Below are 23,527 nucleotides of genomic sequence, written 5' to 3' on the forward strand. Positions count from 1 at the left end.
TTCTGGTCCGACCGAATCTATATTACAGATTGTGGTTGTCGCAAAATATTAATTTCTTATAAATATCTTGTCGCTAAATATTGGATCATATTTATTGTTTAGCTTGCTTTGTTGTTTCAACTCAACGATTGATAACTTAAAATATAAAGAGAATTATTATTTTAGAAAAAAAATTAACCCGATTGATTTTTATTACAACCAGAAATGGGATTATCCAAATATTTGTCATTTTAATCATAACACACACCTGGGACTTTTAATAGAAATGTGGGGGTGTAGATGAAGAAATAGTAATGTTCAATCACTCATCAATGGTCAGGGTAACAGAAGGTACAGTATAATCACTATCTAATGAATTTGTTCCGTATTTTTTAAGTTGTACGCAAAATATTTTGATTAAAATTTTCTATTCTCTTTATAAGTCTTAGAATAATAAAATTTTATAAAGTACTTTCTCTTTTTAAATATCCACTCACTTGTTGCATCAATTACCTTAACTTTGTCTTTCCAGTATTTTAATTTACTACGATGCCATTTGGTTTGAAATTCAAAAGAACCAGACGTTATGACATTTCTACAAAGAATGTTTTTGTGGTCGGGGTGGAAATGCTGGACCATTCCTTCTTGGAGTGTACCCTGAACTCAGACAGCACGGGGCAAGAATGCCTGGAGAGCATTGCCCAACGTATAGAACTCAGTCAAGTATGTACTGAAGTAGACAGATACAACAATGTTCTTTAATGGAGAATTTTCTCTTTTGTATTGCACATCCATGTTTGTTATAGTTGCAGTTGACACCTTCTCATTAGGACAGGTCAGATCATGTATTTACTGCAATGCTTGTGTTGACATTCACATCATACGCATATACATACATGTGTACATAACAGACGTACATGTACAATTACAGAAGGTTTATAAGAACTGTGCTTTTCACCAGTTTATGTCATACACAGTACAGACATTGGTTTGAGCATCTGAGAAGAATATTGATGCATTTATTTTTCACAAAACCAACTGGCTAATTAGATTAATCAACCAGACTGGTTGTAACATGGCTTTCATACATGTTTTACTTGCAAGGGCTTTGCAAAATTTAAAGTGTAGTCCTGTAACAATGAAAGTACAACTTTAACAAGCATTCTGAGAGTATTGCATAAGCAATACACGTCCCCTACCGGTTTGTATTATTCTATGAAAGCTCCCAAGCACACAACTATTTCAGAGCTATTGTAAATGAGATGTCATGCTTTAATCAGAGATAAAAGAACAGAGGAAATTAATACTATAAAGTTGATATAGAAATTAAATACAAAATAGGTAAAATAATACTCTTTATTTCATCTCCTGTAATTTCGCCAAGTCTATTCTGTATTCGCTGGTAAAAATTTGTGAAAACAATGCACTGTTATGCACAATATCATTTCTTACCGTCTTCTGTACCCCGAATCAAACCAAACAGTTAAACAACCCAACCCGACAACGAACCCGATTGTAATAATAATACAAAAAAACCATGCCGATTAAATTTACAACACAATGCTTGACACTATTTTACAGAATTTATTTGTTTGTTAGAAATGATAAAAGAAATGGTACAGGAAAAGGAATGGTAGAAGTAACGCACGATATTATTACTGACTACATACTGGCCTCGTTTATTCAATACACACCGAACCCGATAACGAACCCGAACATTAAAAAATTGGAATATAAAAAATTAATTTTCTGGAAAATATGTCAATCAGACGCTACAAAAGTGTAAACTTGATCTGTAGTTTGACATTTTGAAGCTGTTCAGCAAGTTTCATATTCTTCCTCAATTGCATAAAGAAAAAAAGCGTGGAAAACAAGTGGGACAGACAGACGGACAGACAGACGGACGGACGGACGGATGCAGAGGAAAGCTATAGTCCCCTCCGGTGAAACCGGTAGGGGACTAAAAAGAAGACCGCTTATGAGTCAAAAATAAATTGTGCTGGATACCTATTGCGAGATCTCAAGATGAATGCTGCGAATTCTTTACATGTTTTAGGTTATTACAATAAATTATTTAGTTTAAGTAATTTAAAGTTTGCATTTCTTTGTAATTCAGACCCAGTACTTTGGCTTAAGATATGTAACAAAAAAGATGCAGTATCACTGGATTGATCTAACAAAGCCACTGAAGAAACAGATAGAGAAGAATCTACAGCCGGGGCACTCTCCCAGGCTCTACTTCGGGGTCATGTTCTATATCCCAGGGGCACACAAGATCATTGATGATGTTGCCAGGTAAGTTACCCATCATGTTGTTCCACCCCCACAGTTTTGTATTCATTAATGATAAAATATTAATGATAGAGAGTAAACTTTTGTTTAGACTGCTCAACTCAAATTTATCCTGTTCAAAAAGTTAGTTTTCATTATCATTTATGTACAGTGTGTACCAATTAACATTCTGAAATCGTAAAAATTCTTTTGCAGAATTAAAAATTCAATAGCAGTCTCAAGATTATATATATCTACTTGGTCAAAGTTTAATATTTTGAGAATACTGGCAAAGTATCAGTTTTAAGTGCATTTGTGCATTACTTAACCTGGTAAGTAACTTTATGTAGAAATTATGCATGAAATGTAATGATCTATGCTCTTTGTTGTAGATATCAGTACTTTCTACAGCTGAAGACAGATATTGTGGAGGGAAGGGTTCCTGTTGGTAGTGAGCAGGTTATACGTCTCGGTGCTTTTAGTTTACAAGGTAATTGTTGAACTCATTAATGATAATGAAATCAAAGAATAAAAAATGCTTGAAGTTACCTACCTATATTTAGTGTAGCAATTGCAATTAGTGTCTTAGTATTTTCATTTTGCAAAATAAGGAATATATCTGTTGTAGCTGAATTTGGGGATTATGAATATGACAAACAACACCAAGAATACTTTGAAGATAATGATTTATTTCCAAAGGTAAGTGAAATTCTGAATGCTGTGTTTCTGGCGTAAATCCCTATTTAATTCCAATGTTTTCAATGGGTTTTGTGAAATCATTAATCTATGTTTACCATTGAAATAAATTACAAGATGAACTATACAAAAGTGAAATCTCTTTGAAGTTTGACTGCTAATCCAAACTTCAGGACTAGAATTGTATGTGTTGTGTTGGTTGGGATGTTACGCCTGATTACTTGATTAATACATTACATGTGTACATAACAGACAATGTGCCGAGATGAGGGTGCTGTGGGAGAGATGATGCAGGAGGTCCTGAACTCTTACAGCAATCTGCAGGGGATCCACCCGGTCAAGGCCGAGATGCAGTACATCAAGGAAATCCAGATGATGGACGGCTACGGCATGGAATACTACACAGCAAAGGTAAAACTAGTCGTAACAATGCAAACAGCAAATAAAACCCTTACACAGCAAAGGTAAAACAAGTCGTAACGATGCGAACAGCTGATAAAACCCTGTTGGCTTCTATATACATGTAAATACAGTATTTGACACAGATTTATCTGTTAAGGCATTTCTATGGAATGCAACCCTACATTGTTAAGTGAATCAAAGGAATGATTTTTGTGGGTCACAATATACTTCATTGTACATTTATTTTTCTTTTGTTCAAGCTTCAATTTTCTATAGTGTGAATTGAGCTTGAAATTATTGTTATTCTTAACTGCAATAATGATATATGTTATAAGGCTCTGTAAAAAGTTGTCATATTTTCAGGATCAAAGTGGTAAAGAGCTCTACCTGGGAACCTCTTATACAGGTATACTGGCCAGGTATCTTGATGGCACACCTACAATATGTTTCAGGTAAGTTCAAAATGCAATTTTACAGCAGTTGAAACTCTGATTGTCTGATTGTTATGAAAAAGAAATAAAAAACATATGAATGAAATTACATATTGTATGTTCGATTTTAGGTGGGCAGAAATTGCCAGATTAACACAGAGCAAGAAAGTTTTGGAGATTGACACATCCAAGAGTTCTTGCCATTACACAATGGTAAGACTGTAGATAAAATAGCACATAACCGGTAGATGTTGGGGTTTATAATCTATGTATATGTACATTAAGATTTGCATGTGTTTAAAACCAAAAAGTACAGTTAAACATATTAACATTGAACAAGCTAATGAATGCTTTTGCCTCAATAGGAAGACTCAGATACTGCAAAATATCTGAAGAGGATGGGCTATCTGATTCAGAAGTTTCACAAAAACAACAAGATGACTCCAAGGTAGGTCCACTTTAAGATATCATATTGTTTTTTACATTAAAAATCCTAAGATATAAGTTTGCTCTCATTAGCTTTTCATGTCTTCCATTGAATGTTAAATTGATATCGTAAGAGTAAGAGTACTGATTTTTCGAGCTATAGTTACTTTGGATTTTATTTTTGAAAAATGTGACAATCAGGAAATTAATTGCAGCTGCTTATACTGGATTATCTTTTATCTATCAATGTGGAAGATGACACTAGATGTTTGATATACCACATGCATGATTAAAATTTCAAGCATTTCTTTTTTTTCTTTTATTGCTTGTTGGCATTTGATTTTGTGCCTGTAGAATAATAAGTTCACATTGCATCCAATCAAATGATTTAAATAAACTGTGCACTGGCTGGTCTCGGCATGTTCTATAAATAGAATGATGCATGCCCCTCTGTTACAGTTCCAGTATCGTTGACCTCTCCGAATTCGCAGCGGACGGGGGACAGTAAGCTATGCTTCACTGCATGTTACTATTCTTAGCTTGTTTCCCTTGACAACAAGCACATCACTGTGGTGATGTACTTTGGTAGCTGCATACACATACATTGTACATTATATTAATCATTCATATCAGCCATGGGTAAAGATCATATTAATAAACACTAGCTTAGATTAACCTGGTTGAAAGATGGGTATATATTTATACTTGTAAACTCTTACTAGTATAACTGTTTTGTTTCTGTGGTACAGTAATTATGTATATTCATATACTCATATTTATCTGACTATTTCACTCTGTGCTAGGATTAATACTTTATTTCTGTACAATTAATTTTAATGGTATTTAATGAAAAATTTACATTGAATAATTGACTTGTAGCATCATAAATATAGATATACATCTTCTGGATCTAATTTTTGTATACAAAAGCATGTTTAACTTTTTTATATCAATTGTTACAAAATCAACTTCTTAATACCCAGAACATGTATCTGCTTGATGAAGAGTATGATTTATGCATCCTATTTCTAAATATTTATATAATCATTGCTGTCAAATTGATATGCATACAACTTCATTTACTTGCATGAAAATGTTTAATTATCTGTGATATGTACTTGTGCATGTTTAGTCACAGTGTGACCCAGCAATAAAACTTCTCTGTCTTATTTAGGGACGATATCCAGACGTCACAGCAAGTGTTTTCGGACCCACTGGTAAGTCAGCTATGCTCTAATTAAATACTGTAAATTCCTTATTTTACGCGAGTTCTTAATTCCTGCGATGCTGCTGTTTTGTATCAAATCATGAGAATATGAAATCACGAGCACCAACTTTTTGTATTCATTTTTATAGTTCAAAACTGTCTGAAAAATAAAAGTGAGATTTTAAAATCCGCAAGAGGTGCTTCTCGCAATTTTATGTGGGTATTAATTCCTCACGTTTAAAGAGAAATCTACATTGTATGTCATAGGTTTGAGATCTTTGCATGTCTGTGGAGCTAATAGATATGTTAAGGTACCAGTATTCTGACATTGCCTGTATTCATTTGTTTCAGACCCAGTCGCAGACTTCTCTCACTTACTCCCAACATTCCACACATTCCCAAATGTCACATGATCAAAGATTTGATCGAGGTAAACTTCACGACAGCAATGTATATTATAATTATTATAACATTCTTTTAACTTTTGTATTCTCTTACTTTCATATACATGTACATGTAGATGAAGAGGTACGAAATTGTGATATATGAATTTAAAAGTGTTTGACTTGCTAAAAGATGGGAATTTTTTTTAACAGATTTATCACAGTCTTCCATTGAGGATTTCTATCGCCAATCCCAGCAGAGTCTGGAGACCACTCACAGTGATATCATCCATTATAATGGAGGTCACATGATTACTGACAGCCCTGTGATTGGTCAGCACACGTCCATGCAGAGGAGCGAGTCTCAGAAGTCCCCGCTACTGCCAGCGTATCGCCCCAGTCCAAGCTACGATGAAGTGATGCGGCGTAGAATGAGTCAGCAGTCACCTGCTGTACACAGCTCTCCTATACTCCAGTCTCATCACCACCCCACCACCCTCCCAGACCACAAACTCTACCCCCAGACCTCTCCCAGGCTCATACAGGATGCAATGTTGTTACAGCAGCCTGCGCCTAATATCATGTTCAACCCTGATGTTACTTTTACCAATGGAAATGCCTATATGAATAGTGAACTTATGTCTTCCTATAGCAACAACACAATGTATGCTAACAGAGCAGCTTTCGCTACAGACTTGGCTAATAGAGGCAGTAACTTAGTCATGCAGCCTACCTACAGTTCGCCAGAGTTGAATACCCAGCTTCCCCAGTTCAGTATCAAGGAGTCTGAGCCTGTTCATTACAAACCTCCTCCCCCTTATCCGCGGTCTAGCACGAGCACTCCAGATCTTGCCAACCAAACTGTGAGGAATACTGTGGGGGAAAGTCCAGATTTAGTGTCACGGAAAAATCTGGGGGCCAAGGCAAGTTTTAATGGAAGTATAGAAAGTGTTCCAAAGGTTGTGGCAGATCACAGTGAACTTAGCGCTTACTCCATGAACTCTGAAAGTGTTGTCAAATCTAAAGAAAGTGCAATAAACCAAAGACACACACGGGAGACAGTGGAGCAAACATTGGTCTTGCCAGACATATCCAAAGCAAGGTTGAGTCCTGATATTACAGTTCAGCATGCGGAGACAGACGATGCATCTAGTGATCACTCCGGTGCTACCTTTCACATCAAAGACACAGACAGTGAAAAGGAAGATGATAGGAGTCCAAAGCTGGACAGTGTCAAATCAAAAATTGCTATAAAATATGTTGCTCCCAATAAAGCACCCCCTCCTTCCACCACCAAAGAGCTGATCACTCGAAGGGAAAGCTTCCGTCGACAGATGATAGCACGGTCAGCTCCAGAAAATCCCATCGGAAAGGAAGAGTCCCAGGATCCAGTAGTGATCCCGGAGCACACAGATGCGGGTAATGTAACGGTACCACCCACCACTAGTCAGTCCACATTCATCCGTCGCTTTTCCAGCAGGCGTCTGTCCCACAAGAAGCCAGAATTGCCCCCCATCACCCGGCGGGCATCTGACATAGGAGCCAAGTTCACAGGGCTAGATGTGGTACCTCCAGTCAGTAATTACGTGAGACAAGTCAGTGCAGAGTCTGAGGAACAGGAGAAACCAGTGGAGGACAGTGATTCAGACAACGACAAGGTAATGGGCTGCGAACATGTACATATTCCTAAAGAGAATGAATTATTGGAAATTCACTAATACTACCAGTATGATATTAAAGACATTATTTCGAAATCCATATCTATACAGTAAATCTCGGTTATAGCAAAGTCCTAGGGACAAATGGATTTACTTTGTTATATCTGTAATTCGCTATAACCATATAACGAATTCGTAATAATAACTATAGCGAATTAACTATATACATGTTTTCTCTCACCAGACTATAAGTTTTGCTTATTGAAGCTTCAAGTAATAATAAATTACTTTGATACCCTTAATAATCGGTTTGTGAATCGAAAAAGTTATATTAAATGAATTCATTCAATCTATTATGCTAAATGGTAGTGCAAACTTTTTTAACTGTAAAGAAATTCGTTATAATAGTGTTAAAGTTTGTTATTATTCACCTTTATGGGACTCAAAATCACTTCGCTATATATGTAAATTCGTTATATCCGAATTCGTTGTAACCATAAAATTTCGCAAAGATTTGTTGAGAATTTGACTGGGGGATTAAAAAAAAATTTGCTATATCCGAGAATTCGCTATATCCATGTTCATACTAAATGAGTTTTACTGTATTAGTTTCATAGATGTAAGCATGAATTCTGGTTACAATAAAAATTTACTTGGAAAAAAGCTTTAGAAAATTAAGAATTCACATTCTGAAAAACTTTAGGACACCACAGTAAAACTAAAGATGGGGCCTCTGAAAATGGCAGCTATGAATGGTCTAACAATGTCACGGCCAATGGTATTAGCTCTTATGAATGACGAAAGCAGAGCACCAAAGGATGAAAGGGTAGGTGTTATAACTACAATGATTTCTGGCAAGTTTAAAATAAGTACAATGTTTATCCAACTTACTGGTGAAAGTTTTGCTTAATTCTTTGTACATTGGGTTTGGAGTAGGATTTGTCCATTTTTTACATATTTAAAAGTACATTAATAAAGAAACTTCATTAGTTTTTCTATAAGTCTAAGGTTAATGTTATAAAGTTCCTCCTTCCCTGGAATAACAATGTACATGTCAATTCTGGTGGATTTTACTTATAGCCTTTGTGATTTTTTGTAACAATTGCACATAAGACAAATTCTTTTTTTTCAGGAATGTATTAAAAATGAATTTAGTGAAGCATTTTGCACAACAGTTTAAAATTATATTATCATAATGTGTTTACAGAGGAAGTTACTAGAAAACAAACTGTCAGAAAACTTGGTGTTCAAAGAATTTGAGGAGATTCCAAAGAAGGTACAGTCAGCCGAGTGTAGCGTGGCTCGACTCCCAGAGAACGAGGTCAGAAACAGGTTCAAGGATGTCCTGCCGTATGACATCACTCGAGTCAAACTGACCCCGCGGAAGGACAATCACTCTGGTTATATCAATGGTTCACACATAAAGGTACGCACTATTAAGTTATTAAAATACATGGGTAGCTGGTAAATTTTTTATTATGGTACTACACAACTACTGAACATAAACCTTTTACTTTTAATCAAATCAAGTTTCTAGTACCTGGTATCTAAGAGAAGTTCAGCTTCATATATTTTGTAATTTATAAATTAGTTGTACATTGTACATTAATTTGTCTGTGTGTTGTCTTTTTAGTTGTCCTTTGGGGATCGAGTCTGGTGGTACATAGCCACACAAGCCCCGCTAGAAGATACATCCTCCGACTTCTGGCAGATGATTTGGGAGCAAGAAGTGGATGTTATAGCCATGTTGACAGACCTAGCTGTAAGTCCCTCTACTTTATCTAGTAGCTTTGTGTATTTTTTATTAATAGACCTAAACATAAGTGTCTTTAATTACAGTAAAGTTCAAATCAAGTTATGGTTGCAACAAATATAGACAATTCTTTATTATGTTGATTACACATTAATTACATGTACACATATCCAAGGTGAAATTAGGTGTGTATATATTATTATGTTTCTCTGTAAAACAACAAGTAAATTCTTCTGTTTGCAATGAATATTTAAGCAAATACTAAATTACTTTATACTCATAGATTTAGTGTAAATAATGAGAGGGATTTTATTGTTTACACTTTACACTGTATTGTGCTTCATCTAGAGGTGACCTTATTACTTTACTTTTATTGACCTTACTTTTATATTTACAGGAGCAAGGGAAACAGAAATGTCATACCTACTGGCCTCAGGAGATTGGTCCAGAGCACAAAATAGTATTTGGACAGGTAAATACATAATACATAACTGACACAAATAGTTCATTAGAAGGGACCACAAATCTGATAATTGATTAGAACAGAACGTGTACCAGTTTGTCATGTATATGTAGTTTGTACATATAGTTTTGGGTGGCTCTCCTGTTCTGTAATGACTCATTCTGTGACATTACTACATAGTTCTGAACGTTTTGTTTCTGTTTTTAGTTTGAGGTGACCCTCCTGTTCTGTAACGATTCGCTGTGTTACATCACAAACAGAATATCCGTGGTACATCTCCCCACCAAGAAGGAGAGACAGGTGTGGCACCTACAGTATACTGACTGGCCGGACCACGGCTGTCCCGAGGACATGTACGGCTTCCTAGGTAAATACCTCACACATACCTCACACCTCACACATTCAGTACAGGGTATGGACAGCTTGTAATTGCATCGTACTACATTTATAATCAATTAACTGTAATGGAATTTTATTGATAAGTAAACATTTTTAAGATGGTTATTAAACCAATAAACAGCTACCAATCAGAATATACATGCATGTATGTTGCTATGTAAAAGTTCTGTAAATATTAACGTTTTGCAAAATAATACTGTAAATAATGTGAAAGTTGAATTATACATGGTACAACGTGCCAGTGGATATTTCATGTATACCTATATAACGAGATGATGTTGTGTTTAATTGAAACATGACTGTAATGGATTTGTTTTGGTTGTAGGATTTCTGGATGAAGTAGACTCGGTTCAGCGACTGGCTGAGAGTGAGGAGGGCAGTGGTAAGAAGTCCCCCATCGTGGTCCACTGCAGCGCTGGGGTTGGGAGAACGGGTGTGGTCATCCTTACCCAGGTCATGAAGTGGTGTCTGGAACACAACTTTGTGAGTATTGCAAAACCATTACAGATAGAAGTAGCAATTAATTTTATTAAAATCATTTACAATTTATGTACAATGTAATATACAATTCATGTATAAACGGTAGTTCTGGAATTTAATTTTATGTAGAACTTTCACCATTCTTTGTACCACAGATGTCTTGAATTTTAAAGCTATTTTCTTAAACAATACATACCAGTAAACAATACATACCAGTAAACAATACATACCAGTCAACAATACATACCAGTCAACAATACATACCAGTAAACAATACATACCAGTAAACAATACATACCAGTAAACAATCATCAGAATTCGATATAAAGGATTTTTTTGTCATTCAGGACATAGATCTTCCGAGGGCCCTGGGTGCCATACGTCAGCAACGAATGTTCATGGTCCAGACGCTAGGCCAGTATAACTTTATTCACAAGACTCTGATCCAGTATCTAAAGAATTCCAGACTCATCTGAGAGGACCTGGACAAACTCACTGAACTCAAAAACTCACAACTCTACATGTGTTCTTCAGAACTTTGGTTCGAGAAGGGCAGGACTTTTTATTGAGTCATGAAAAACAAGATTGTCTAGGGCAATTACCCGTAAATTAATTTGAAAACAACATTTTATAGCTACAGTCATAATGAAATTTATCTCTAATAGAAACAAAATCATGCAAATTAATGCCAGGATGTGAAGTCTTTTGTGATTCATCTTTCCATAAGAAAATAAGGTTGTCAACAAATGCAAGGTTTTCAATTTCTGAAAGATATATCTTGGTGCCATAAATGAGGTGATAAAATGACCAACTGCTTATTCTGAAGGTTCATTTTTAAAAGGAAATACTGATATATTCTTTGATTTACTTTTGCCATTTTATATTTGGTTAACATTACTTTTTCAAAGCAGAGCTAACATATTCAGAAAGGGTTAGAATTTTTGTAATGTTAAGAAGAGAACTACGTATTTACATTTGTTTACAATAGAGTACTTTTAAAAAAGGACAAATATATGCAAAAATATATTTATATATATATTTAGAATTAAAGATACAGTATGGGCATATTTTCTTAAGAATGATATGTATACAACTTTGTATTTTTCCTTATAAAGCATGCATATGACTGAATGTACAAAACACATCTACAGGTATTTATCTATGAAATGACAAGTATTTTATATGATTGTAATTTCTTTTATTGACGATAAATTTTTTTTTGTAATCTACAATCAATCTTGAATCTAAAATGAATATCCTTTATACAGATGAACTCTTAAATTCTTTGATTTTTACTTTTTCGAGTACTTGTCATTTTTACCTTACTTTGCTCGTAGTTTTATGTCTTACCTTTTGTATGAGATTTACTTTCTACATTGTTTGTTGTCCTTTTTGAATCATGGTTGTCACCCCTGGTTGTGTGTTATATTTATGACTTTCTCATGGTATCTTTATATAATACATTTAATTTATCAGTATTTATCTGTTGTAAAGTTTAACGAACGCGTATATTCATATCTATGACTATGCAAAATATTCATGTTCAAGTTACTCATTAATAATATAAATATTTGGGGGAGAGAGAGAGAGAGAGAGAGAGAGAGAGAGAGAGAGAGAGAGAGAGAGAGAGAGAGAGAATTTTTTATTTGCATGTACATTTACCAACATTAGCATTAAAAGAAAAAAACGTATTATGCTTTAGAAATATTGATGCTTAAAAACTTGGCTGTTGTACCATGCATGTCTGAATTTAAAACAATTATAACCCAGTTTTTAAAAATTGATGTTTTTTCTTTGTGCTGATTTAAGAGTCTTGTATTTTTTTTTCAATATTAAGTGCTTTTAGAGGATATGTTGTGAAAACTTGATTTTTGTAACATACTCTATATATTTTAAACTTTTCATATTTTTAAGAATTTGGATTGTGTCCTGACTCCTTATGTTTATTACATTCTGTCAAGTCCCACTTTTGTCCTACAAACTCCAATTCGAGTGTCATGTTCTATATGTTCATCTAAGGTTTTGAACTTAAATCATTTCAATTCAATCAGCTTTATTCTAGTCTACAAAATATTTAACATGAATTGTCAATGTATTTGTTAATTCAGAATCCACCTTAGTTTCTGTAATCGCGTTGTTCTGTAGTTTTGTGGATGGAAGCTTCTTTTTAGCTTATATTTTGCTGACTTTTTAAAAGTTATACCACTACCACCCTTTAGATGAGATTCTAGTATACTTAGTATTTCTGACTTTGTGATAAGCTGGCTTCAGTGTACATGTACTCGTTTCTCTGTAAATGGTGCAATCTCTGAACCAGACAGCATTAAGTGACTGCTTCATTTTATTATCTGTTATATTTTTTTTGTTAAATGATTAAATCACTAGATTAAGCAACAATCGTTTTATTTCATAACTCAGACACTGCTGTAGTATATGTCATGTATAAAGGGCATAAAACATACAGAACCTAGTATAAACTGTATGAAAACATCTAATTGATTTGTTAGTAATTACAAGTAAATTGGAAGGCAAAAAAGGGGGAAAATGTGCATGTCAAATAATTTTATTATGCTTATTTTTATTAATTTATTAGTTTTATTATGAGTATGATATGATAAATGCATTTTAAACGATAAAGCTCTCTGGAAGACAACGGCACATTAGTCAGTAGTCTGGATCCGGAACCGTAAACGACTCGAATTCTAGTTTGGATATCGTTCTCTCGTTTTTGAATTCTGCTCGGTCTACCCGAGACTCTGGGCTCCCTTCCTTTTCTAACCAATCCTTCCTGTAAAAATACAAAGCGTGTCTCTGTTCACTATATCACAGGTCTCCAGAAAATAAAGCCAAGATCTTTATGATACCGCTATGCGACTTACTCCCCCTATTAGTTATATTTTTCAGAAGAAACGTTTTCGTAACTGGACTTACATGACTTTGACTTTGTCCTGTGGACCCTGGGCTATTCCTGTAACTGTCCCCTGCTCCGTGTTCCTCACCCATCCGACCAGACCCAGGGACTTAGCCTTTTTCTTTGTAAACTTTGTAACACATTAAACTGATTACTTTATAAGGGAAATTTTGTCACATTGGAAGGACTTGACTTTTGAAATTAATAAAAATTTATATATTAGCAGGCACGTAGCATCGTTTTTGAAAGTGGGGGGGGGGGGGGGGGGCAGACCCATCCAAAAAATCTTGACAAGCAAAAAAAAAAAAAAAAAAAAAAAATAAAAATTTATATATTAGCAGGCACGTAGCATCGTTTTTGAAAGTGGGGGGGGGGGGGGGGGCCAGACCCATCCAAAAAATCTTGACAAGCCAAAAAAAAAAAAAAAAAGAAAAAAAAAAGGAAATTTAAATCCTAATCCGTGGGGGGGGGGGGGGGGGGGTAGACTCAACTATACTTCCAAAAAAAAATTCTTCCCTACCAAAATTCCTAATCCGTGGGGGGGGGGGGGGGGGGGGACTTCAATATCACTACTCTTTTCCTTATTTTCATATCAATTTTTTACTAACTTCCAAAAAAGTGGGGGGGCCAACTCCATTGTAATTCCTTTTTGTATATGTAAATTTTAAAAAATTTGTTGCTGTGAGAAAAAGTGGGGGGCCAGGCCCCCCCTGGCCCCCCTGATGCTACGTGCCTGATTAGTAAAACATCTGTAGAATTACCTTCCTGAAAAATACATCTGAAAAAGAAATAATGAAAATATTAATTAATAATAAAGAACAAATTGGACAATAGTCTGTAATAGAACATCCACGATTATACAGAATTAGAGTGTTAAAAATGTTATGGAGTAAGTTACATGCAGACGTGCCTCCGTAAATTGATTAGAACAAACAAATTCTTGGGGGAATGGTGGTGATTATTAATGACGATGCAATATTGCTTGAAATATTTGCGGATCATTATGGTACATGCATGTGCATTATGTTGTCACAGAAATGCAGGGTATTATTCCCAAGATATTTTTATTTGACAACTGAAAGAATCGTGATGCAAGATGAGTTGGTTTTACATTGCACCTTATATCACTTTGGTGTAGTTTAAATGGCTGGAAATGGACCATTTTTACTATAATAATACAGAGGTAGTGTTTAAGTTGACTATAAAAAAAACTCATTTGAACGTGTCTCAATGTAATTAAAACTTAGATGTTAGATCTGCTCCCTTACTACTTGTGTAGCGAGTAAGCGAGCGGATCTAACATCTAATTTTAATTAGATTGAACGTGTCTTACTTAACAATTTTCAGTCATTTTCAAAGAAAATTTATATCGATATATCTTTTGGATAAAATAAATAAATGTAGTCACAAACCAACGTTAGATACAAACTAACATGCCTTAACCTATGTATATACATGTATTATGTACAATTATATACACTGGAAATTAATTGAGTATCTCAGTATTGTCCAAATTCGCCCCTTTTTATTCAAGGATTGGGTACACCCTCAGTCGATCGAACATCATCTTCACTAACCAAGGTTTACGATCCGCTCCTCTCAAAAGAGAGGGAAGAAGAGGAGCGGATCGTAACCCTCGGTTAGCGAAGAGGTCCACCACAAACTAAGGCGGTGGTGAAAATTATGTTATATACACTAATCATATTCTAAATCATAATGCATGCAGGACAAGATGTCAGCCAGATCTAGCTCTGTATCCAAGCGTTTCGTTGTTCAAGCAGCAGATCAGCGTTAGTTGTCAAAAAGAAAGTGGTTTCTATTAACTGTGAAATGCTGTTTAAAATCTCACTTCTTTCCCATGTTTCCCGATAACTTTTTTTTTTTACAATATTAATACTACTGAGTACACAGGAAAAGGCACAGCGAGTCCATATGCATCCCAGCCTACATCTATTTTCAAAGAATGCAGTTCTGTGGTGATGCTAAATTGTGCCTGATCACACCATCTTCCCAAGTCAAGGGTTTCTGATCCGCACCGCTTTGTGAGAAGCTGTGCGGATCAGAAACCATTGACTTTGGAAGATGAATCACGCATGAAGTCGATTTTCTTTATTAGAATTATCAACCAAGACTTAAGAAAAGTTGCCTAATCGTGTTAGGCCTAGGGAACCAATGTAAGTTCTCATGTAACAACCCAAACCACTGCAAACTCAGTCAAGTTTAGGTAGACAGGCGCGCGGATGGTTTCTGTATCTCAAACTTTGTTCTACATTATATCAATTTAATTCTAATATCAGATTTTTTCGCTTATATTTCATTCTAATTTAGGAATTTTTCTACTTAGAAATACAAGAAAACGTCGGTTGAAAAAGTTGGGGTAGGGGGTGTACTCGCATTATCACCGATGTGAGATCGGTTTGGCCAGTGCGACAGCAGTATGAGCTTTTTCTGTCTTACACTGTATCACTACGCCGCTTTTTAAAAACGTAAACAAACGATGTCTGCTTTAGAGAAATGCAAAATGATGTATTGAAATTATCCATTGAGTAATTGTTACAACTTATCATATTTTAATTGAAATAAATGTCGTGTGCTCTCATCGGAGGGATAAATCGAAAGTAATCAACAGAGTAGTTAGAAATCAGTTTTTAATGTAAAATAATGCGAGAAAAATAATCATTCATTATATACTCGTGTGGGATAGTGAAATTCCACCTCGGGGCCAAGATTCACTGTCTAGGACTCGGCAAAGCTTCGTCCTAGACCGTGAATATTGTCACCGAGGTGGAATTTCACTATCCCACACTCGTAAAAATGAATGATTCTATTACTCCCTTTATCCCCCTCTCCCGTTGTTAGTGCCTGCTAATACATGTACATACATCGGCCATCTCTTCCTTACTAGAACCATTTTAACAAGGCCTTGGACTTTAAGTAGGACGTAACTATATCTATTTCTTGCGTCTAAAAAAGTTAAAAATGACGCTGGTTTCAGGTGAAATATACACAATTGTGTAGTCTTAGCTCAAAAGCAAGACAAATCTTGTTGATTTCAAAGAGCCATGGCTGAGTGGCCAACAATGAAACAGACAGGCCTACGTCACATTGCTGTTTGACACCCACTACCTAAAGTCAAAGCTCTTGTTAAAATGGTTCTAATACTCCCCGCGGTTTAAGTTAGGAGGGTGAACCCTACGTGAAACCAGTGCCGGGCCACGAGAGGTGCACTGATCAGCTGATGATCCGGTCGTTTAGGTTCACAATAAAAATGGACAATGTGAAATCAGAGAACACAGCTTTCTATACCTTGAACTATGCCAAAAATCTCAAAATCGAAAGAGACTAATTCCGATTCTGCCATCGTTACTGCACAGTGCACACGCGTGCTGTTTATAACTGTATTAATTACTCAAAAACCGACCTACTCCAGTTCAACGACCAAACAAAAAATCAAACAGGAAGTCAACAGTGAACGGTACTAAAATGAAAACCAAACACCTTCCCTTCCTGAAACCGGACTAGCGAAATTCCACTTACAAAATAGATATATAATTTGCAATATGTGGCTGTGATTAGATATCAGGATTTACTACAGATACTGAGTTTAACATCAATCCCGCAACGTATTGTCAGCCTAATCAGCTTTCTTACATTCTAATTCATTTAAAATGTGAATCATTTCATTGAATTCAATAATGTTTCTCAAATTAAGTAGAAATTGTAATGATTTGATATGTAAAACCAGAAGTTTAGCAGAATAGCTAGCAATTATGTACAAGCTGGCACAGTTAATGACACATATTAAACAAAAATATATATGTACATGTACATTCTAGATTTAAAGATAAGTAAACGCCTTAAGTTGACATAGATAATATGTCAAACGTGGTTGTAATCTAAACATAAAACAACCACACAGTTTTTGTCAGGGTACAAAATAAGAACTTTGATTAACATTACACAGTCAGACCAACTCGATTTGTCACTGTACAGCTAGTGCCGCACCACAAAGTCTTTGAATTCCAGGTTTGAAACAGATTTTTCGTTTTTGAACACAGCACGGTCAATCCTTGAATTTCGACTACCTTTTGTTTGTAACCATTTCTTCCTAAAACAGTAAAAGAAAAATAAAATAATTATATATTGCAAAAATATATTTTTTGCTTTTCTTGTTCATTTTATTCTGCAGAAATATTTTTTTATACTAACACGTGTATCACGATAATGTAAAATGGTGAGTTTTCAAACGGGTAGGATTTAAATACAAAATTTACAATTATTTGGAAACTAGTTCACCTGTTGAATATAGTAGAATATTATAGAAGAGAAGATATTAAAGGAAACAAACAATATCCAATTTTCTCTTTTCTTTGTTGTTTTATACCTGAGATATGCAAACGGTTATAATCATCGCAAGAAAAACGTGCCTTTTCTGCAATACCCGCAAAAGTTGCACCCGTAATACGAAACAAATAATTATCAACATTACATTGAAACCCTCACTGGTATCATTCTCCCATCATCCCTACACTCACATCTCCGCCAGTTTTTCCTCCTCCCCCTGGGCCACGCCCTCCACCGTCTTTTGTTCTGTGTTCCTGACCCAGCCCACTAGCCCCAGAGATTTCGCAGTCTTCTGAGTGTTCTGTTCACGAACAAACAATGGTCATTTTAAAACGTTCAAGCTAATGTAAACTTAATTTCAAATAAAAAAATTATAATTCAATTCATTGATTGAAATTGAAAAATGATGCATTTCATAAACACAGTTTAAGATTCCCATCGTATTCTACATAGTGTACATGTTAATAAACACTTGGCATGAATGAATGTATATTTTTCTAGTGATCAATGCGATACCTACGTGTAGGTATACTAGACTTAGCCAATGAGGAGCACGTTTACCTGAATGTCAACTACTGTACACGTAATTTGGTCAGTACGGTGTTACTTATAGATACCGCTGTCATCATGGAATTATGCTGACTGGCGGCCTGCACGAATGTGGTAAGATGATATCCGACTTTGACTCAGCAGTGTTAACATGCTGACTCAGTGGAAATATCTTACTCGACAGACAATAGTTGTTCATGTACCTACTTATAATTTCGAATCAAATAAAAAATAAGTACATTAACTAACACACTTTGTAAAAGTATTTATAATTTAGAATATATAACGTGAAAATATTATTAAATGTGAGTAGAATAAATTCTGTATGTATTTTTTTTTTTGCACATGCTAGGGATTAAATAAATCTCTGTATAAACCTAAGGAGGCCGGATGGTCCACAAATTAACCACCAGATCTACTTCAATCTTTAATATATGATTTGTTTAGCGATAAACTATAACATGTATTTAGTAAAGAAACCATCCATTTATTTTACTTTTAAACTTGGGTATTTTCCACTATGTTTATTTAGAGCTCTTTTTCTAAAAGAGATTCATAAAGTCTAAAAATGGCCGCGACCATCGAGCCCTCTCAAGACTCTACCATGTCTACCATGCACTCGGAATACCAACCTTCCTAAAGAAAACTCCTGAAAAGAGAAACAAAACGGCTTTTAAATACAATGATCAGATGATTGAAAATGTTGGTCCTTACACAGAAAGGACAAATTTTGTGTTGTTGATTTTACAAAATGTACATATCACATAAATAATCATTTTGCGAAAGAGATGCATGAAATAATGACCAAATAATATATTGGTGACACTGAGAGTGTTGAGACACCTTGAATAATACTCGTGCAATTGATTTGTTTTTTGTTTTAATCTCCTCAAGGTTATTTCCCGTATGGAGACCAGAGGAATCTAGATCTCACCGTTTGCATGGATTGCATAAGGGTCCAAAACGTTTTCAAAATTCAGCCAAACATTAGGTTTGTGCAAATGAAATTAAATTCATATTTCTTTTGGCAAATAGTGTTCGAGAACTAAAAAAAATCATTTTTTATTTTTTATCCTTTGTAAGCTCGGGAGACTGCAGCGGTATTTCGCCAGGCAGTAAAAAAAATTACCGTATCCGACCTCCTTGGACGGTCAGAAGTTTCAACTTATGGATGACATATTTAGATAAGTTAAGAGCTCTAACAGAATTCACTTCATTTGTAACAAATTTTATCGAACCATACATCTACATCATGATCACTAATAAAAAGAAAAGGATCGGCAGATTCTTGCGTTATTGGCAATAGTAGCCAATGCTTACGATGACCAGGTAAATGGGAGAGTATTGTACAATTATGCAATGTGTGCAATCGTATAAAATTCTTGATATTATAAAATAAGCTAACTATTTTTAGAAAAATATGAATAAGACGGACAATCAAAATATCATATGTTATGAACATTACTAATTCTATCAGAAGCAAATAAATTTAGTGTCGCTTGGGCGATCGGTAAAAAACATTTACTTTTTGCCTCAGCCAAACACCCCCCCCCCCCAAACAAACAAACAAATAGCAAAAAAGCCAAGGTTAATTAAATCAGGGGTTTAACTTCTTTGGTTGATTGACAGAGCCCAATCACCACCGATGCATCATCTGTTATACATATGCATGGATATTTATATTGACTGTTTTGCATTTTCATACATTTTATTTGTTCGCTCAATATCCTTAAATGACTAAATTTGGACATGAACGAAATCCATATTATAAATAATGTGTGTATTCTTCTATATTTCAAGATTAAAAGCTAAACACAACGCCAATAAAGTCTTTAATACTGATTAAATGTAGCCAGGGAATGGCCATCATACATAATAAATGATAAATTACAACGGCAGGTAAGTTTATGAGACAGTGAGCCCAAAATAAACACGAGAGATGGCGATCTGTAACAAAGAAACAATTAACTAATTAATATCAATGTGCTCCCATCAAAAGATATGAATAACTCTGCATACATGACCACATTAAACATAATCTACATATGTTTATTGCTTTTTAGTGAGATGCAGCGCTTTTTATTAGTAAAGGACTCTTCTTTACCCTCACCCAGAAACTATTCATGAGTTTCTCTGTCAGTAAGACTACAATATGATGTTTAGCTATTGAGTCTAGTAGGGAAAGTACGCAAAAAGAACATAATATTTTTGTGTGTGTGCATCTACCGGTATATCAACTTTATTGTTTAATTGCGCTAAATTTACATTTTTAAAAATTGCATAATCCTTTATTCCAGTTTGGTCATATGAAGAACTGTAAATAATATCCATTTTTTGAATATCTTTTTTCTAATTTTTGAAAAACTTTAATCATAAACAATGGCAGACTTCAAAAGACGGCTCAGCAGATACTCTGGTTGATTAAGTAGTTGTAAACTTAGAGTAGCCATTTTATGCTCCAATTTACGGACAAATACTAAGTTCAATCATATTACACTCTAGTAATGTTTATGTTTCATAATTTAATTAATAATTATTTGTTGCTACAATAATGTAAATGTATTTTTGATTATCTCAATTTACGCTAGGTATTACATGTTTTTGAACTAAGAAAAATAACCAGTTAGTATAGTACCTGTTTAGAATGAAAATAGAAGGTGCTACAGAACTTTCATATGTAAAGTTAGCTGTATATACGGTAAATGTACATAAAGCTGTGCTGGCTAATGGGCCCCCCCCCTGATGAACAGCCGGACAGATAAATGACAATGCAGGTGTCATGTTCTCAGCTGGACTCTGCAATTTCTGCGTATATGATCTGTGGTTTTATTTTCCAGTCATAGTGCCTGCACATTACTATCAATCATACATTCAATTTATTAATTTTTCATTGGAAAAGAAATGATTATTCTGACCATTGGATGTAAATAGAGATGTTATATGTAGAAAGCACACTTATAAGACCAAGTAATATCTTAAACAGAGGGGCATCATAATTCCAGACACTATATAATAATGCAGACACTTCTCATTTAAGATTAAAATTATTCATATATTTAAATAATCATTAATTAAATCATTACAAAAAATTAATCAATATCTAATAATTTAGTCAATTTCGTTGGGAACAAAGGTACCAGTATTAACACCCTCCATTGCAAATACTGATCAACCAAATTCTCGGGAAAATTTTTGTAGACAATTTACTACTGATATCGTCCTTTACAGAGTACTTAGTCGCCATTTTACATATTATATTTATTATAAACAAACTGCACCACTTCACTTTATGGGGCTGGTGGTGGTGTTACAAAGAATATCAGAGGTAACTAAAGTGACGATATCTGTAGTAAAATGTCCGAATAATTTTTAGAATCCAAGATTTGAATAGAATGTGTTCGGAAATAAGATAAGCCAAACACTAGCGCAATTTTTTGTGCGCCGTAAATTGCAACTTTTTAACAGGCACGAAACTGTAGCTCCCAGTTCGTCAATCCAATTTTTTTTCAGAACGGTTCACAATGTTTATAAAAATGGTGTTCTTGCTTAAATACAGAACAACGATAGATTTAATTACTTTTGTAACACAGCAATTAATTATCATAACTTTTTTTTATAAATTAGATAAAAATTCACTTTATTTCTTAATATTTTATTTTCTGTTAAAGTTAGACAGAAAGATGCATTATACAATTTTCAAATGTAGCATCAACCGTTAATGTACATCTTATGTTGTGATGTTGGTAAAATATATTAAACAATATGCAGACAGATAAATAAATTATATCTTCAAAAATCTTATTATCAAATACTGCTTTGAAACTTTATTATATTTAATGCACTTTGACTGTTAAATACAACGACAACAAAAAACATACATTTCAGTGGCGTTGGAAGCAAATTGAAAGGGGGGGGGGGCTAGACTGATCATCAGAAATCTTGACAAGCCAAAAAAAAGGCTAATTCCCAAAATCATCGTGAAAATGGGGGGGGGGGGGGGGCACTACTATACCTATGACCTATTACTCCAATTGTCAATATTACTATTAGTATTTCAATCTTTTTAAAGGTAAATTTAGGAACAATTATGTTTGCTGTGAGAAAAAGTGGGGGGGGGGGGGGGGGGGGCTGGCCCCTCCCTAATGCTATGTGCCTGATGGTTAGGTCTAACTTTGCAAAAGAGTGGTATGGCTAAGCCCCCCCCCCCCCCCCCGGCCACAGCCCCCCTCCCCCGTTTCCGACGCCTATGCATTTTGAAAGAAGGACATTCGTACAGCGAGATTACTTATCAGTAACCCTGTAAACCATTTGTCCACTGAGCTGATACCTACCAATCAAATTCTTTTGGCATTATTACATAATCACTCGAAATTTTGATCATAATAATGCATTCCTGTTCAACTATGAGTTACATCATCTTAGTGGCTAAAGCCTTGCACTTATTTCATGAACTATATTGCATGTCTGTAGCTAAAATAGATCTATATCATCTTGGTGGTATTCGTATATTTCCATACAGTGCAGATAATGTAAACAAAGCATCGTTATTTACCTTGTACTTTACCAAATATTTCGTATTCAAATGATGCCAGTTTCGTCCCTGCCATTGAGCTCTTTAAAAAGCGTGCACACAGTACCCGAGTACAGCAGACCGCCTAGGTCGATGTTTGTTGACAACAAACCCAAAACTGGAACTCCTTTATCGTCAATAAAAACAGAATCCGTTTAGACAGCATTTATATACCCGGATTGATTCAACGAACCACTTTCCCCGTGAACAAGCTGTAAAAGCGATGTTTTTCTTTTTTTCTTTGGTTTGAATTTAAATGGATTAGAGTTGTATAATATCTTCATTTGATATTCATTCGCATTCAATATGTTCTACTTTTTCTTTTACATTTTCTATTTGTATTTTTTTTTATTTGTACACGTGTATTCGATATTTTGCAACTGTAGGAGACTCATTCATACCAAACCTCAATTATTTACTACGGCCGCTGGAATTTTGAATTAAACCAGTTTTCTGTTTTCCACAAGATAAAAGTGAAAACACAAGATAAAAGCTAGGCTTTAGTACATGTATATGCCGTCATCTTTATATAAGTAAATTATTATAGTTAACCACGTTAAAAAAATTGTTGAGAGAGATGCATTATAGTAGCACATATACTACAA

General features: G+C 34.8%; 3 protein-coding genes across 4 annotated transcripts; 1 reads left to right on the forward strand and 2 right to left on the reverse strand.

Annotated features, from left to right (window-relative positions):
* The first annotated feature begins 204 nt into the window (after positions 1 to 204).
* On the forward strand, positions 205 to 12,789 carry LOC128176650 (tyrosine-protein phosphatase non-receptor type 14-like). 2 transcript variants are annotated; one of them, XM_052843133.1, is made up of 20 exons: positions 205 to 330; positions 512 to 702; positions 2,096 to 2,274; positions 2,643 to 2,740; positions 2,879 to 2,949; positions 3,199 to 3,357; positions 3,712 to 3,800; positions 3,911 to 3,992; positions 4,145 to 4,227; positions 4,665 to 4,709; positions 5,380 to 5,422; positions 5,764 to 5,842; positions 6,009 to 7,453; positions 8,157 to 8,279; positions 8,661 to 8,879; positions 9,087 to 9,215; positions 9,604 to 9,678; positions 9,877 to 10,036; positions 10,394 to 10,551; positions 10,896 to 12,789. In XM_052843133.1, exons 2-20 carry the CDS (start codon positions 529 to 531, stop codon positions 11,022 to 11,024), a joined length of 3,540 nt encoding a protein of 1,179 aa, XP_052699093.1. In that variant the 5' UTR covers positions 205 to 330; positions 512 to 528; the 3' UTR covers positions 11,025 to 12,789. The 2 variants fall into 2 exon arrangements, with proteins under 2 accessions (XP_052699093.1, XP_052699094.1); XM_052843134.1 differs by lacking the exon at positions 4,665 to 4,709.
* A 145-nt stretch (positions 12,790 to 12,934) lies between these two features.
* LOC128176655 (acylphosphatase-1-like) lies at positions 12,935 to 16,889 on the reverse strand. The gene is made up of 4 exons (XM_052843141.1): positions 16,766 to 16,889; positions 14,221 to 14,237; positions 13,480 to 13,589; positions 12,935 to 13,336 (listed from the first exon to the last, which is right to left on the reverse strand). The coding sequence occupies exons 1-4, from the start codon at positions 16,818 to 16,820 to the stop codon at positions 13,213 to 13,215; spliced, it is 306 nt and encodes a 101-aa protein (XP_052699101.1). The 5' UTR covers positions 16,821 to 16,889; the 3' UTR covers positions 12,935 to 13,212.
* Positions 16,890 to 17,425: 536 nt separating this feature from the next.
* On the reverse strand, positions 17,426 to 23,041 carry LOC128176656 (acylphosphatase-1-like). Its single transcript, XM_052843142.1, has 4 exons — positions 22,905 to 23,041; positions 18,985 to 19,001; positions 17,995 to 18,104; positions 17,426 to 17,567 (listed from the first exon to the last, which is right to left on the reverse strand). Exons 1-4 carry the CDS (start codon positions 22,957 to 22,959, stop codon positions 17,453 to 17,455), a joined length of 297 nt encoding a protein of 98 aa, XP_052699102.1. The 5' UTR covers positions 22,960 to 23,041; the 3' UTR covers positions 17,426 to 17,452.
* Between the last annotated feature and the right edge of the window lie 486 nt (positions 23,042 to 23,527).

The sequence above is a fragment of the Crassostrea angulata genome, chromosome 3, assembly GCF_025612915.1.
Source record: "Crassostrea angulata isolate pt1a10 chromosome 3, ASM2561291v2, whole genome shotgun sequence".
Taxonomy (NCBI): domain Eukaryota; kingdom Metazoa; phylum Mollusca; class Bivalvia; order Ostreida; family Ostreidae; genus Magallana; species Magallana angulata.

Coding starts and splice junctions, on each gene's coding strand:
- LOC128176650 (XM_052843133.1), top strand. CDS start 529: ATGCCATTTGGTTTGAAATTCAAAAGAACCAGACGTTATGACATTTCT. Junction 8,280..8,660: donor GAGCACCAAAGGATGAAAGG/GTAGGTGTTATA, acceptor ATGTGTTTACAG/AGGAAGTTACTAGAAAACAA. Junction 9,216..9,603: donor CCATGTTGACAGACCTAGCT/GTAAGTCCCTCT, acceptor TTATATTTACAG/GAGCAAGGGAAACAGAAATG.
- LOC128176655 (XM_052843141.1), bottom strand. CDS start 16,820: ATGGCAGAATCGGAATTAGTCTCTTTCGATTTTGAGATTTTTGGCATA. Junction 13,337..13,479: donor CAGGACAAAGTCAAAGTCAT/GTAAGTCCAGTT, acceptor GTATTTTTACAG/GAAGGATTGGTTAGAAAAGG.
- LOC128176656 (XM_052843142.1), bottom strand. CDS start 22,959: ATGGCAGGGACGAAACTGGCATCATTTGAATACGAAATATTTGGTAAA. Junction 17,568..17,994: donor GAGGAAAAACTGGCGGAGAT/GTGAGTGTAGGG, acceptor TTACTGTTTTAG/GAAGAAATGGTTACAAACAA.